General features: G+C 36.0%; 1 protein-coding gene across 1 annotated transcript in view; it reads left to right on the forward strand.

Annotated features, from left to right (window-relative positions):
• The window catches only part of PLCZ1 (phospholipase C zeta 1), a 56,235-nt gene that overhangs the window by 32,364 nt on the left and 11,120 nt on the right, over positions 1-12,751 (forward strand). The window contains exon 9 of the mRNA XM_065653408.1: positions 1,155-1,271. Coding sequence (XP_065509480.1) covers positions 1,155-1,271 — 117 coding nt within the window. The remainder of the gene's footprint in view (positions 1-1,154; positions 1,272-12,751) is intronic.

Below are 12,751 nucleotides of genomic sequence, written 5' to 3' on the forward strand. Positions count from 1 at the left end.
TTTCATGTAGTTTTAGAAGAACAAATATTAACATAGTATACAAAATGCATTAATACCTTTTGGTTCATTATTTTCTGCATCAAATAATTTAGAAGTTCAGTCGATACTTGAACATATGTGGAATAGATTTCACCCCCCCATATATGGTCTGTAGTACTCATGGGATTTGGGCACGCAGTACTACTGGGTTTGATAACTGCAGATAAGAGAATCCACATTGATGGAATAAATAAATTCCATGGCAGGCACTTTGTTCCATCTGACCAGATATTTCATACCAGCCAGGTTGGATTACTCAAAATTCATTCTGTGCTGGAGCATCTCCGTTTGGTGCAGCCAACGCAATGCAGCCTCTGTTGTTTAACTCCAGTTGTCTGCCCACACAGCGGGTAGGGGACGGAGGAGAATGGAAAGGATCAGAGTGATGATCCTGGAAATGTAAAGCTTTCTGTTTAATTATGAAACAGGAACAGTGTAGACAGAAGTCATTTGAAGTTTTCCACATCTGTTTAGTTTATGCCTTGGTGGGAGAGAACACTGCTAGGAGGAAGAAAATCAACTCTCTTGAATACTTAGCATCTTCTGAAGATTATAAAGGAATCAATTAAATGTCTTTCAGAAATGTGCTGTTCACTTATCGAGAGATTATTCAGTCATTTTATTTAAACCTCAAAACAACAGTCATGCGAAGATCATCTTGGGATGACTTTTTTCCTATTGGGCTTTTTGATCGATTTCCTGCTTTGTGTGTTTCCAATTTTCCATGAGAACACAGTGAGCTTTAGTATAAAAATCATATATTTACCTAACAAAGAAGTGAAGAAAGAGAATATTTCCATGAAGGAATGATCCTTGGTTATTGAACCTTTAGCAAATGTCTGCACTGTAGACAGAAATACTATCACATTCAAATATACACTAAATACTATCACATTCAAATATACACTAAATACTATCACATTTTAAGGTTTTAAAATGGGATATCAGCAATATCTCAAAGTGGCCCATATACTAACGTTAATATGGATAGAAATGTCCTAAAATATAAATACATTGATATGATACACTGATCATATTATTATTATTATTTTCAAATACAATCACTTTATTAGTAAAGTTTTTCTCACAGAGGTTTTATCATTTTATTTTTTCAGCTAGGGAGTTTATTTCACATACTTCAAGATTCCTTACAAGAATCTACCCCAAAGGAACAAGAACGAACTCTTCAAATTATAATCCTCAGGAGTTCTGGAATGTGGGGTGTCAAATGGGTATGTATGTTTGCAGAGACTCTTGCATTCAAGGCTTTGTGAAGACTATACAGATACAAGAGGTTTTTTCTTCCTATGGTATTTTGTGCTATATAAGTCACATATTTTTCCCTCAGTGGCATCACTTCTATTTTATGTTATCTAACCTTCTCCTTCGTCTACACATCCTAGTAATTTTACATCCTGGAACCCAGTAATTCTGATATAGAATAACTAAGGGGAATATTATTTTCAGCTATTTACTTTTGTAATTAGTTACGATTAGGCCCTAACTAATTATAAATATCACTTTCTGTTAAATAGCTGTATCTTATCCCAAATATCTCTCTATATAATAATTCATTAATTCCTTTAAACTATTTTTTAATTGAATAATAAGAAAAACTCTACTAGGAACAATAATACAACATTTTAAAGTTCTGAACCTTTTTTGCATTACTCCTAGCCATAAGACTAAACAAAGCACATTTTTATCTTACGAAGCAGTGTAGCAAAAGCACATATATAAACAACTTTCAACAGCTAAACCAGAATTTTCTTCTTTTTTCACATTATATTGTTTTTATTAATAATTCTATGATATTTATCTGTGGGTGTCTGTAAGGAGAGTCTAGATTATAATTTATATTTTACTGCCTGTCTCTTTGGGTGTTAAGATGTTAAGTATATTACCTTAGGTTTTGAGGTAAAAGTGAGTGTGCTATGCATTAAGCATTTTACTGCCAATAAAAAGCAAGAAAATGAAAAATAACCCCACATGATTTTGCATACTGTATTTATCAAATTCCTTAACCTCTGTGCTTGTTTGTCAGCTGTGGCTAAGGTATAAATATAATGCATTTATATAAGAAAATGGGAATGTTAGCTGCTCTCCCCCCACTTCCTTTTTCCTTTTTCCGGATTTCTCTTAAAAATAATTAAAGAAAAAAATCTTTTTTTTCAGCCAAGGACTAGCACGCTTTATAGCTACTTTGTAATTAGCAAGGGAATAGAAATAGCTTCCTGTTCAGCTAAAGGTGGGAACTGTAGGAATGCAATTGCATTTGCATTTTGTCTTTTTCTATCTTCGCCCTATCGCACTGAATTAGTAGAGGTGATGGAAAGACAGATATATGCGATTTAGGAATTTTTACACAGCAATGGAAGCCTCATTTGAAGCAACTGTAGGTTTTCAATGGTTTTATGTAACTGGAGTGGCACAGATGCAGGAGACGTGGGCACAACAATTCATATTGGTGCCAAGAATTCCCGGATTATAATATGCTGCTGCAAAGGAGCGCTCAAAGGCTCCTGGTCAGCAGAATATTTAGGTACAGCTGGGAGCTGCTGGGAGTTCCCAGTGACTATAGATGCAAAGCAAGTTTAGCATCCTAATTTCCAGTATAAAGCATATTAGTTCCCTGGGCAATGAAATAACAATAAGTTCTGTTTCTCTTAATTTCAAGTTAGATTTTGATTTGGAATTGTTAAAAATAAGCATGACTCTTCTATGCAGCAGGTTTTGGAAAATCCTCTCACCTGTAAGTACTTTCCCCTTTTTAATGGCTTTAGAGGCAAGCTTGCCTTCATCTCTTTTGTTCTTCAGTTTAAAAGATTCTCAGTTACAGAATATTTTTCTACATAAGTTTGCTACACATTCATCAGCCTTAGGTAGAGAACAATATTTTTTGCATTCATATATATATATTCTGTCTTTTATTCTGATTCTATACCAAGGCCACCTGAAGGAGACTGTGGGGTGAACAGGGCAGTTTGCCATAGGCTCCTAGTTTTGAGAGGTGAAAGGTATGGTCTCACCTTTTTATATTACAATCCACACTCTTACAGACAGAGAAGGGCACAGATTTCACTTTGACTGCAGCCCCAAGCTGAGATTTCTTACTATTTACTGTCAACGCCACAACACTGAGATAATGTGGGAAACAATGACTAGAGAGATTGCATGAATTTGGCCACTCAGTGAAAGAACTGAAATGTACCCAGAAACACCCTATAATTCTCTTGCTGTTACAAATTCTGCTTCTCATCCTGACTGTTGTATTGAGGTATAGTTTTACAGCTGCAGTAGGAGTAAAAAATTAGTTGTTAGTGTAAATTCTGTTTGTGTCTGTGCCATTATAAATACTTATTTATTTATAATAAAGATTTGGACTTGAGCTAGGCTATTGCTTAAAGTATCTTGCCGTTACCGTACCATTTGATATTGGTTCAATTATATTCTGTCCTTGTGATTGATCCTCACTTAGCTTGATGTTGTGCTATTGCTGCATTATCTGCCTGGGCTGGTAGACTCTATATATTATGTACACTGCTATTAAAAACTAGTAAGTTTCTTTCATGCTTAGAGGAAGCTCTGGCCAAAGGTCCTTAATTTAAAATGGAATCAATTTCTTAGGATTATCATATGGCAGTTTATTAGTTTTCTTTGTGGTGTGTAAATCTCCACACTGATCTCTACAAAGAATATCCATTTCCTCGATCTCAAACAGGACTGAAGTCTATCAAAATGAGTACATTGACTGTTGTCTCAGAGTGTACTTTAATGAAGAGTCATTCTAAACATTAGTACACAAAACATATGATTATTGCAGTATAGGGGCTTTGGGCCCCTTCCTGGAAGAATTAAAAATATACAGGAAGTGGTTAGATCTGCCCTTTTGGTCACATCATGTGCATCTTCATTTAAAGAAACATTTTTCTCATGGGAATAGGCTGATTATAAGCAATTCTCCACATATATCACTTCCAAGCCATGTCAGATCTATTCCTGATTCCCTAATCTGCTTTAGATAACTGTTTGGCAGAAATATAACTCTGCTTCATAATTCATCTCCCAAAGCTCCACTCAGTGTATCTTCTGCTGATGTCCTTCCACTCATTTAACACAGATTTTTAAATTTTTGTGTTCGTCTTGTGTCCATATAGCTCACGTACCCTCTCTGTCCCCCTGCCATTGCACTCTGCATCCCATGCACAGAAATAATCCCTCCAGATCCCTTCTACCACTTTTCTAAATCTTTTCACAGGACTCCCAGATTTCTCCTATATATGTCACCTGTTCCCCTTCCTCAGGTCTTTTCTCCCCACATCTGCTAGCTTACCCTTCTCACCCACCTTCATGTTCCTCCAGCATTCATAACTGTTATGGCTGGGCAAATAAAATCTATTATGTTTTGTTCAAACCTACAGGTAATTCTCCCTGCCAGGCCCCTGCATCATGTAAATGATAAGAGTTGAGCTATTCCTTTACCTCCCTTAGTGACAAATGTAAAACCGTGCTCTCTTCTGTACCTTGCCAGCAATTTTCTCTAAACTGATTGGAACATATTAACTCAGAGCAGCCTGGCACTCTGCTGAAGAAGGGTGAAATGGTCCAATAGGCTCAAGATTTGTTGGGGCTGAGGACAAGAATTATGTAATTGTGTAAACCTAATTTCCAGAGGAAGGCAAGTTAAAAACCACAGTAGAAAGGACAGATTTTCTACAAAATCGCTTTTGGATATCATTGTGCACTTAGTGTCCATTCTCTGAAAATTGAGACTCATAAGAACAGAATAGGCTTTTGTGAACAAAGAAATCTTATGAAGAAAAATACCTACAATAACTTTATATAGTCTGGGAAAATTAGTATGCCTCCTGCATACAACTGCAGTGTGGCACTGGAAAGAACTGGTTTGGCATTTCCATATCTCCTTTTTATTTAGTAAACAAAATGGAAAGTAAAGATTTATGCAGGGAAAGAAAATTTAAGACAGTTATTTAAATAAACAAATATCAGTTGTATTACATTGACTGAGAAAAACAAAGACAAACAAACAAACATAACCAAATGAAAATAGAAAGACTTAATATCCTTTTGAATATGTCCACCGCATGCAGTAGAAAACACTGCACGTGTATTAAAACCATCTACAGGAATGACCAAAACATGTCAAAAGTTATATGAGAAAGCCATAGTAAGGCAGGTACAGAATTTTATTTTAGAAGAGGCTATAAAGAGCATATGTTTTCTGGAGCACTCATAAAAATTCATATGCTACTGTGAAGGTTCCACTACTTGTATGATGGATTTTTTTCTTATCATAGGTTTTGTTTTGGCCTGTGACATCGAAATGCATCTTGGCAATTTCGTCACATGTTTGTGGCTAAATCTAGTGTGCAATAATATGATAAAAAATAATGCATAGAAAGATGAGTGATAAAGAGTTCTCTAACTAGGTCTGATTTTAACCTCCGAAGCTACCTAGGGAAAAAAGACTCACTTATTTAATCTTGGTATGCCTCACCTGTGCAACTTAAAATGACGGTCAAGTCTGACCTTGCTTGGGTTCTAAGTGAATGAAAACTTACAGAGGCAAACTTTGGAAAGCCTTGTAAAGAAAATAAGAGGGCACAGGATCACTAATTTACTTTGGAATTTTTGGTTGTTTTATGTTTTCTGTGAAACTGTGTTTTCCTTTCTTGCTGGAAAAATGGCAAGACTGGAAACAACAGGACTGATTTTTTTTTTTTTCTAAATAAACAGATTAAGTCTGATCATGGGAAGTTTAGATATTCTCACAATCTTACTGAACATTATATATTTTAGAATATGTGATTGACTGCCAAATATAGTAAAGGAAATTACGAAATAATGAAATTGAATTTAAGGGAAAACACAGGCTCTTCCATCAGAAGATGGTGGGATACTACTTTTTCTTATAGATTTAATTAGTTTTTCAGCATGACAGTTTTATACTCTTGGTTATTATTTTTACTGGAAATTTCTTTATAACACAGCAAAAGTGTAAAGCAAGCATCTTCTGTTAGATGGATTTTTCAACAGTTAATGTGACATCTGAAACAAACCGAGAATATTCATTACATTATAGCTCTGAATTGTTGTCGCTTGAATTTCTAGTGAAATTTGTGAAGTGACATACTTTAATGTTTTTATTTTTATGTCTGGTTAGGTTATTAGAATACCTCAAATCCCTTCACAGTATTTGTTATTGCAGTTAGATACTAAGTGAGCACTCTTTATCTAACATTGTGATCCTTAAAACCTTGCAGATGAATTAACTCTAAACATTGCCCATGACAGGGAAAAGACAGATACGACACAGCATTTCATCTTTGTTCATTCTGCATTGCGATGCCTAATAGTTAGTCTCCAGCCATTACACAGAGCTTCAGCTATCTTTCCAAAATGGGCTCCAGATTTAGTCCCAAACTAAAACACCTCTTCTGCTCAAAGGCAGGGGGTGAGCCTGACACATCATACACCTCATAGCAAAAACATGCCCAGGCTGTTTTGTACAGCCATCCTTCCAGTCTGGAGCTCATTCTTTGTTTGGGCTTACTGTGACTTTATCCCACAACTGACTCAGGGAGAATGTGCTGTAAGAAAGACAGGAAAGATTCCCTGCTAGTTCCCAAGCCAAGCAATGCCCTGGAAGAATGAAATGAGACAGCATAGAAAACTACCTCTTGGTTGCCCACTCCCTCTTGTTGAGGTTTCAAGGACAGGACTAGTTATCATAGGTCAATTATGGAAAAGGTGAGGGGATCAATACCTATATTATTCTTCCTAATATGGTTTTAACAGTCCAAACATTCATCTTTAGGAAATGAAAACTAGATTTTGCACAACTGACATAAATCTAACTATATACTGTTGAATAGTCTGTTATGGAAAGATAATACTAAAATGCCAAACAAATAAGGCTGTTTATTATTAACAAAGTCATGTAGTTGGAAAAAAATCCACAGCTATGATAGGCCCCATGACCATCATCATTTATGGAACCCCCAGAAAGGGTTGCTTCACCTCTTACTGTTTCCTCCCATAAGTCCCCAGCCCAATGGGACAGCTATTAGAGTTCCAGACTCCAGGGATATGATTATTCTCACACTTAAAGTAGGGGCCCATTTTTGGTGATGTTGTCCTTTAAACTTAACTGATTAGATTCTCACTGGCTGTAGTGGGGCAGCTAACTCATGTGTAGACATCTATAAGTCAGGTGGGACAATATCAGCCAGGTATATGAAGCTAATTACACTCACCTTTCCTTTGGAATGGCTCTAAGGGCTGGGAGGTGTTTTCAATAAAGTTTTCATGTTTCTCTTGCCGTCTCTAACTGTGAGGTTTATGACAAAGCTCTTGGGCTACTCTGGAGCTGGCTTCTTTTCAGGCAGAATTTTCACTTAAAAGTAAAGAAACACAGAAATTTCATTTTGTCAGCATTTCGTTGACATTAGCAATGAAAATAATTTTCCCAGATATCTTCACTAAATCCACAACTGCAGATAACTAATAGAATATTAAATAATTTGTCTCAAATCTGGTTAATTTAGAAGAATGACAGAAAAAATTGCAGGAACACAGTTATCTCCGAACTCCTTACTGAACTTGTTCTAAACCCTGTGTTAGAGACCCAGACTAAAACAGGAAAGGGAAAGCTGATAACATATACCGTTCTGCCAAGATGCACAAGGCAAACAGATTTTAAACATTTATTTGGATATGTATCTGTTTCAGCTGTGAAATAAGTGAAATGACAATGAAAAGATCCTCAAACTTGTACTGAAGTGTAACTTTCAGACTGACACGCTAATCAAATAGCAAAAATCAATTTAGATTTTAGATTTGATAGTTTATCAGAAATGCTTTAGGTACTTTTCCCATGAGAGGATCCGTAATTTAAACCAGTTGCATACTGTGAGAATGGATGATGTTTAATCACTTGACATCTTTTTTTTTTTTTTCCAGTAGAGCTACTTGTAATTAAATAGAAAAAATGTCAGCAATCATGAACGTTAGAATGATTGAACTCTTAACATTTCTAATGACAATTTCTTTAGAGCTACAGTATTGAATTGTCCCAAAGACAATAAGGATAGTCTGACTGTTCGCACACGCTGAGCATGATGTGTCAGACAGTTATGCATATTACTCAGCTCTTAGGAGAGTAGTCTCTCTTATTTCAGCAGAATACCTCATGTTGTAAGTCATTCATAAATTACACTTCATTAGAATAAGAGCATCTATTTCGAAATGTGTCAGTAATAAGCAAAGCCAGGAATTATAATTAAGCTTAATAAAATCTGGAGTCTGAATAGCTAAGAGGAAAAAGGAGAGGAAAAAATTACATACAGTTTGACCACATTTTTTGGTCAGAAAAAGAGACGAGAGACAGTTTGTATGCCAAAATTTATACTAACCAGTTAAGTCTGCTGCATGTTGTCATTCTAACTTTTTTTTTTTTTCCCTCTGGTAGACAGTAAGTCCTTGTTTATAAAGATTGGGTGGGATCTCACCTATTCACTGGCTTGGCAAGAGGCCTAAAGCTGCATAAAGATTTTAAAAGCTCATAAAACCTGAGGCAAAGAGGATGCTGAGGACACTTAAAAGGCTGACTTTGGACAGTATGTCCACAAGCCTGAATTATCAAGCACCCAGAGATGGCAGTGGGGATCAGAGTGACATGTCAAGACAGGACCAGAACAGCAAGTAATTCTCAGGCTCAGAGCAGCCCTAGGAGGCTGCTGTAATTTGGCAGAGAGTCTTAATTATGCTGGAAGTCTTTCTAGTTTCTCAGATAGATGATGAAATAGGTGTTTTAAACCCACCATATTCCACCATTTTCCCAGGTTACATGTTCTGACCACTTGGTGACAGAGCACATTATGTTCCTCACATCTGTTGTTATTGAGAAGGGTTTATGGGGCACTATAGTATGCATCGGATTTCTCTTATGCAAATTCCATCAGGCTGTATATTAGATAGAATAAGATTTTCGATATAGTAAAAGGGAAATATTATTTGTACCTGAGGACATTGTGATAATTAAGGTTTGGCCAGGGATTAGAAATTAGTGTTATATTTATCATTCAGATGACTGAATATCTTCCCTTTCCATCCACATTTTAAGTCAACTCGTACTCAGTATGCCTTTTATTCAGGTTGTGGATGAAATTTTTTAAAAGCCACCTACATCACTTTGGAAAAAGTAATATGATCTATGATGTCATACAAAGACTTAGGAAAATATTTCTGTAAATTTGGGCAGTGATGGATTGGGTGCAACTGTGACCTACAGAGGAGAAGAAGGGATAGGCAGTCAATGCCCAGCTGAGAGTACTAATGTGGAATGAACGCAGTGTCTTCAAATCCAGTCACGTGGATAATCTCACAACCAATGGCAAAGTACGCCAGATCACCAGGACATGATGCTGTTTACATACTGTTTCCCAGTCAGTGTGGAATTGCGTTCAAATTTTGGACATCTAAGGCACAGAATATGCTCTGCATTGATTGTGAGTGGCCCTTTTTAAGAACATAGACAAAGGCAAAAATCTGAGAGAATGGTAATAAGACCGATCAAAGGGTTGGAAGTGTGATATATTGTATCTCTTTAGACTGAAATAAGTGAAGTAAATCATGGAGATAGGGACATTGGCACTGAGTGCTTTTTGCATAAAATTCAGATATTTTGATATGGATTTTAAATGGCATAAAATGCAATTAAGTAAATAATTTTAAGAAAAATTGGTGACAAATGTGTGCTTATCCATTTAAAAATCTTTTTAATGCAAAAAATATATTAAACCTTAGGGTAATAATATAGCTAAGAGAACCAGGAAGCAAAAAAAAAAAAAAAAAGAGAGAAGTAAGTCCTAATAGAAATATACATAGAGGCAGCATCACAGACAAAAGACATGCAGTTTTCCTAAACTGCCTTCATATCATAACCACTTAGAAATCTAAGAATTACAGTTTTCACTTTGGTTTTCAAAAGCTTTTGCTTTCAGTCTAAAATTCAATTATGTCTTGAATGGTAGTGCTTATGGAAGGTGCTGTATTTGAATACTTAGATTGTGGTTAGTCCTGCAATTAGTTGTGGGACTGACTTCAGTTAATTGCTTGTGATACAGAGGTTTGGGATGAAATATACCCTTTGTATTCCTCTGTGCATTATGGGTTGTTTCATCTTTTTGGAGCTAGGCTATTGCCTAATTTGCATTTGCTATATGAAGTTATTTACATCTGGGGCCAACAGGGACAGCCAAGGCAGCTTTGGTACTTTGCAAGAAGACTTGAGTATTAAATACTCTGATTTGAAGGAGATTCAGGGAGACTTGATTCCATTTCAGATGCAGGAATCACACTGGGGATTTGCTCAGGTTGTCCTCCAAGCCTGTGTTTTGGTCTGCTGTTCTGATTTTGATGCTGATATTAAAAAGCTTTCAGTGCTTAACTGAAGGACTGAAGAGAAAGTTTAACTTACACAGTGCTAAACTTCAGGTGCCTGTACTTTCCCATGAAAACCATACATTAAGATTATGTACTGTTTAGATGGTTTCAGAGTAACCATATTTGGGCTTCCTTCCAAAATAAACTAGCGATTTAAAGCTTTGTACATACATTAAATTTCTACTGTTTCATAAAACAACAGTACATTGCATATTATTGACAGTTCTGTTCTTGAATTCAGCAAAACTAAGATGAAACATTGGGTAGAAATTCAGTCTTCCTTGCAGAAAGATGTTGCTAAGACAATGGAAAACATAGGTTTTAATTTATGAACTTTGCCATTTTTCAAGAAGACTAAGGGTTATAACTGCATCTGATTAATAAGAAAAAACTGCATCAACAGTGCACCATAAAGCATTGTCCTACACGGCTCCAAGCAGCTATGAACCTTGCAAACTTTTGTGGTAGAGGTATGCATCTCAGAGAATATAATACAAAATCGACCATTCACTTACCTTAATCGAGTTCCAACTTGCTATACCGGGAATTCAGGAGGTAAATTAAAACTACTGTGCAGTGTGTTTTTAACTTATTCTAAGGTAAAATTAAATTAAGTAAAAACATAGTGTTGATGTTTGAAGATATCAACCTGTAATAACATTGCCCTTCACTTGTGTTGCAAAAGTAATTTTCCTAATATGACAAAATGTAAAGTATTCTCCTTTGCTTTTTTCTGTTGTTAAATCAGATTTTCCTGCTTAGTAGCCTATGAAGCTTAGCAAATTTAGCAACAGTCTCATTATGTGCAATCATGTAATTTGTTTCATCATGCGAAAGCTGCTATTTGAAGCTATGACTGTTCAATTTGCCTAATTTCAGGTACACTTTTTAAACCACTTATTCTGAAAATATGGCCTAGGAGTCACCTATATGCTGAGAGATCTTGGAGTTGTCTGTAGATCATGCCAGGATCTAGACTTCAAGGGACCTCAGGGTTGCAGCTCTGTAGCATTCACTGCACTGCTTGAATCAATGTATTACGATACAACAAGGGTCATATAGCACCACATTTGGGTCTGGTTTTGGATGATGCGTTGAGTCATAAAAACCAAATTGTTAAGCACCACCAAAACTATACCAAGAGAATACTTGCCCTCTTAAAAACAGGCAATGGTGTGCAATGGGCAATATGAACATTTTGAAGTTTAATTTCTGTTGTCAAAGGTAAAATAAGCTTAAAGTTCCTTTGCATATTGATACAGAATCTATGCCTTTATCTAGATTTGCATTTGCTACAAAGTAGGAGTGTTTTTTGGTGGTAGTTTTGGTTTTTTGTTTGTGTACCTTTTTAGGCGAGGTTCCCAATTGTTCCTACTTACTACATGTTGGTTCACGTTGCAGAGCAACCTTTGCTAGCACAGGTGGGATTCCTTTTGGATGAAACAGAGGATGCACTCTGGGAACACTTGCTGTATCCCAGCCATTAATTGGTATTGAGCTCATGGCACCAGGCTAGACGTCTTCTGAAGTAACGCCACCAAAAACAAGCACAGCACAAACATCAGGTCTGCAGCACCAGCTGCTTCATTCTACAGATCTGTTTCTATTTGTGTCATTTACTACAGAATTTTTTTAAAGGATCATCAAAGCAGTTAAGAAACAAACATTTTTTGCAATCAAATATAAACAAATTTCTTGCATTTCCCACATGAGATAAGGATTTCTGAATTCCAGCAAATGTTCATTCAATACATGTATATTATCTCGGAGGAACACATAATAAGGTCCTCTTCCTGAACTATTATGAGGATTCACTTGTACTGCTTAAAGACTTCATTTTTTTTCCTGCCAAGACATCAAGTGAATGATTTTTTTATCATTTTCTATTTAACATATGTCATGTTATCACCTCACTGATTTGACTTGTGCATTTTCTATTTTGAATGTGACAGGAAGCTCTTATGTACTGGAATAGGGGAAAATTTCATTAAATAGGTCTATTTCAACATTGGCTTTATCTCATGAGTTACAATACCCTGTTGATGATAATTGTGTTATTTTATGGTTGCTGCTGCAGCAAACCAGAAATGTTTGGAAAGGAAAATCTGTCAGGTGTACACTGATAATAAACACCAGTGCTGGAAGATTAAGGTTGAAGAGGGTTTTCTCACATAAATTTAAGAACACTTTAAAAATTGCTTCTGCTTCTCTCAACTTATATGTATTTGCATGGAACAGTCTAACC

Source organism: Caloenas nicobarica, chromosome 1, assembly GCF_036013445.1.
Source record: "Caloenas nicobarica isolate bCalNic1 chromosome 1, bCalNic1.hap1, whole genome shotgun sequence".
Lineage (NCBI taxonomy): Eukaryota > Metazoa > Chordata > Aves > Columbiformes > Columbidae > Caloenas > Caloenas nicobarica.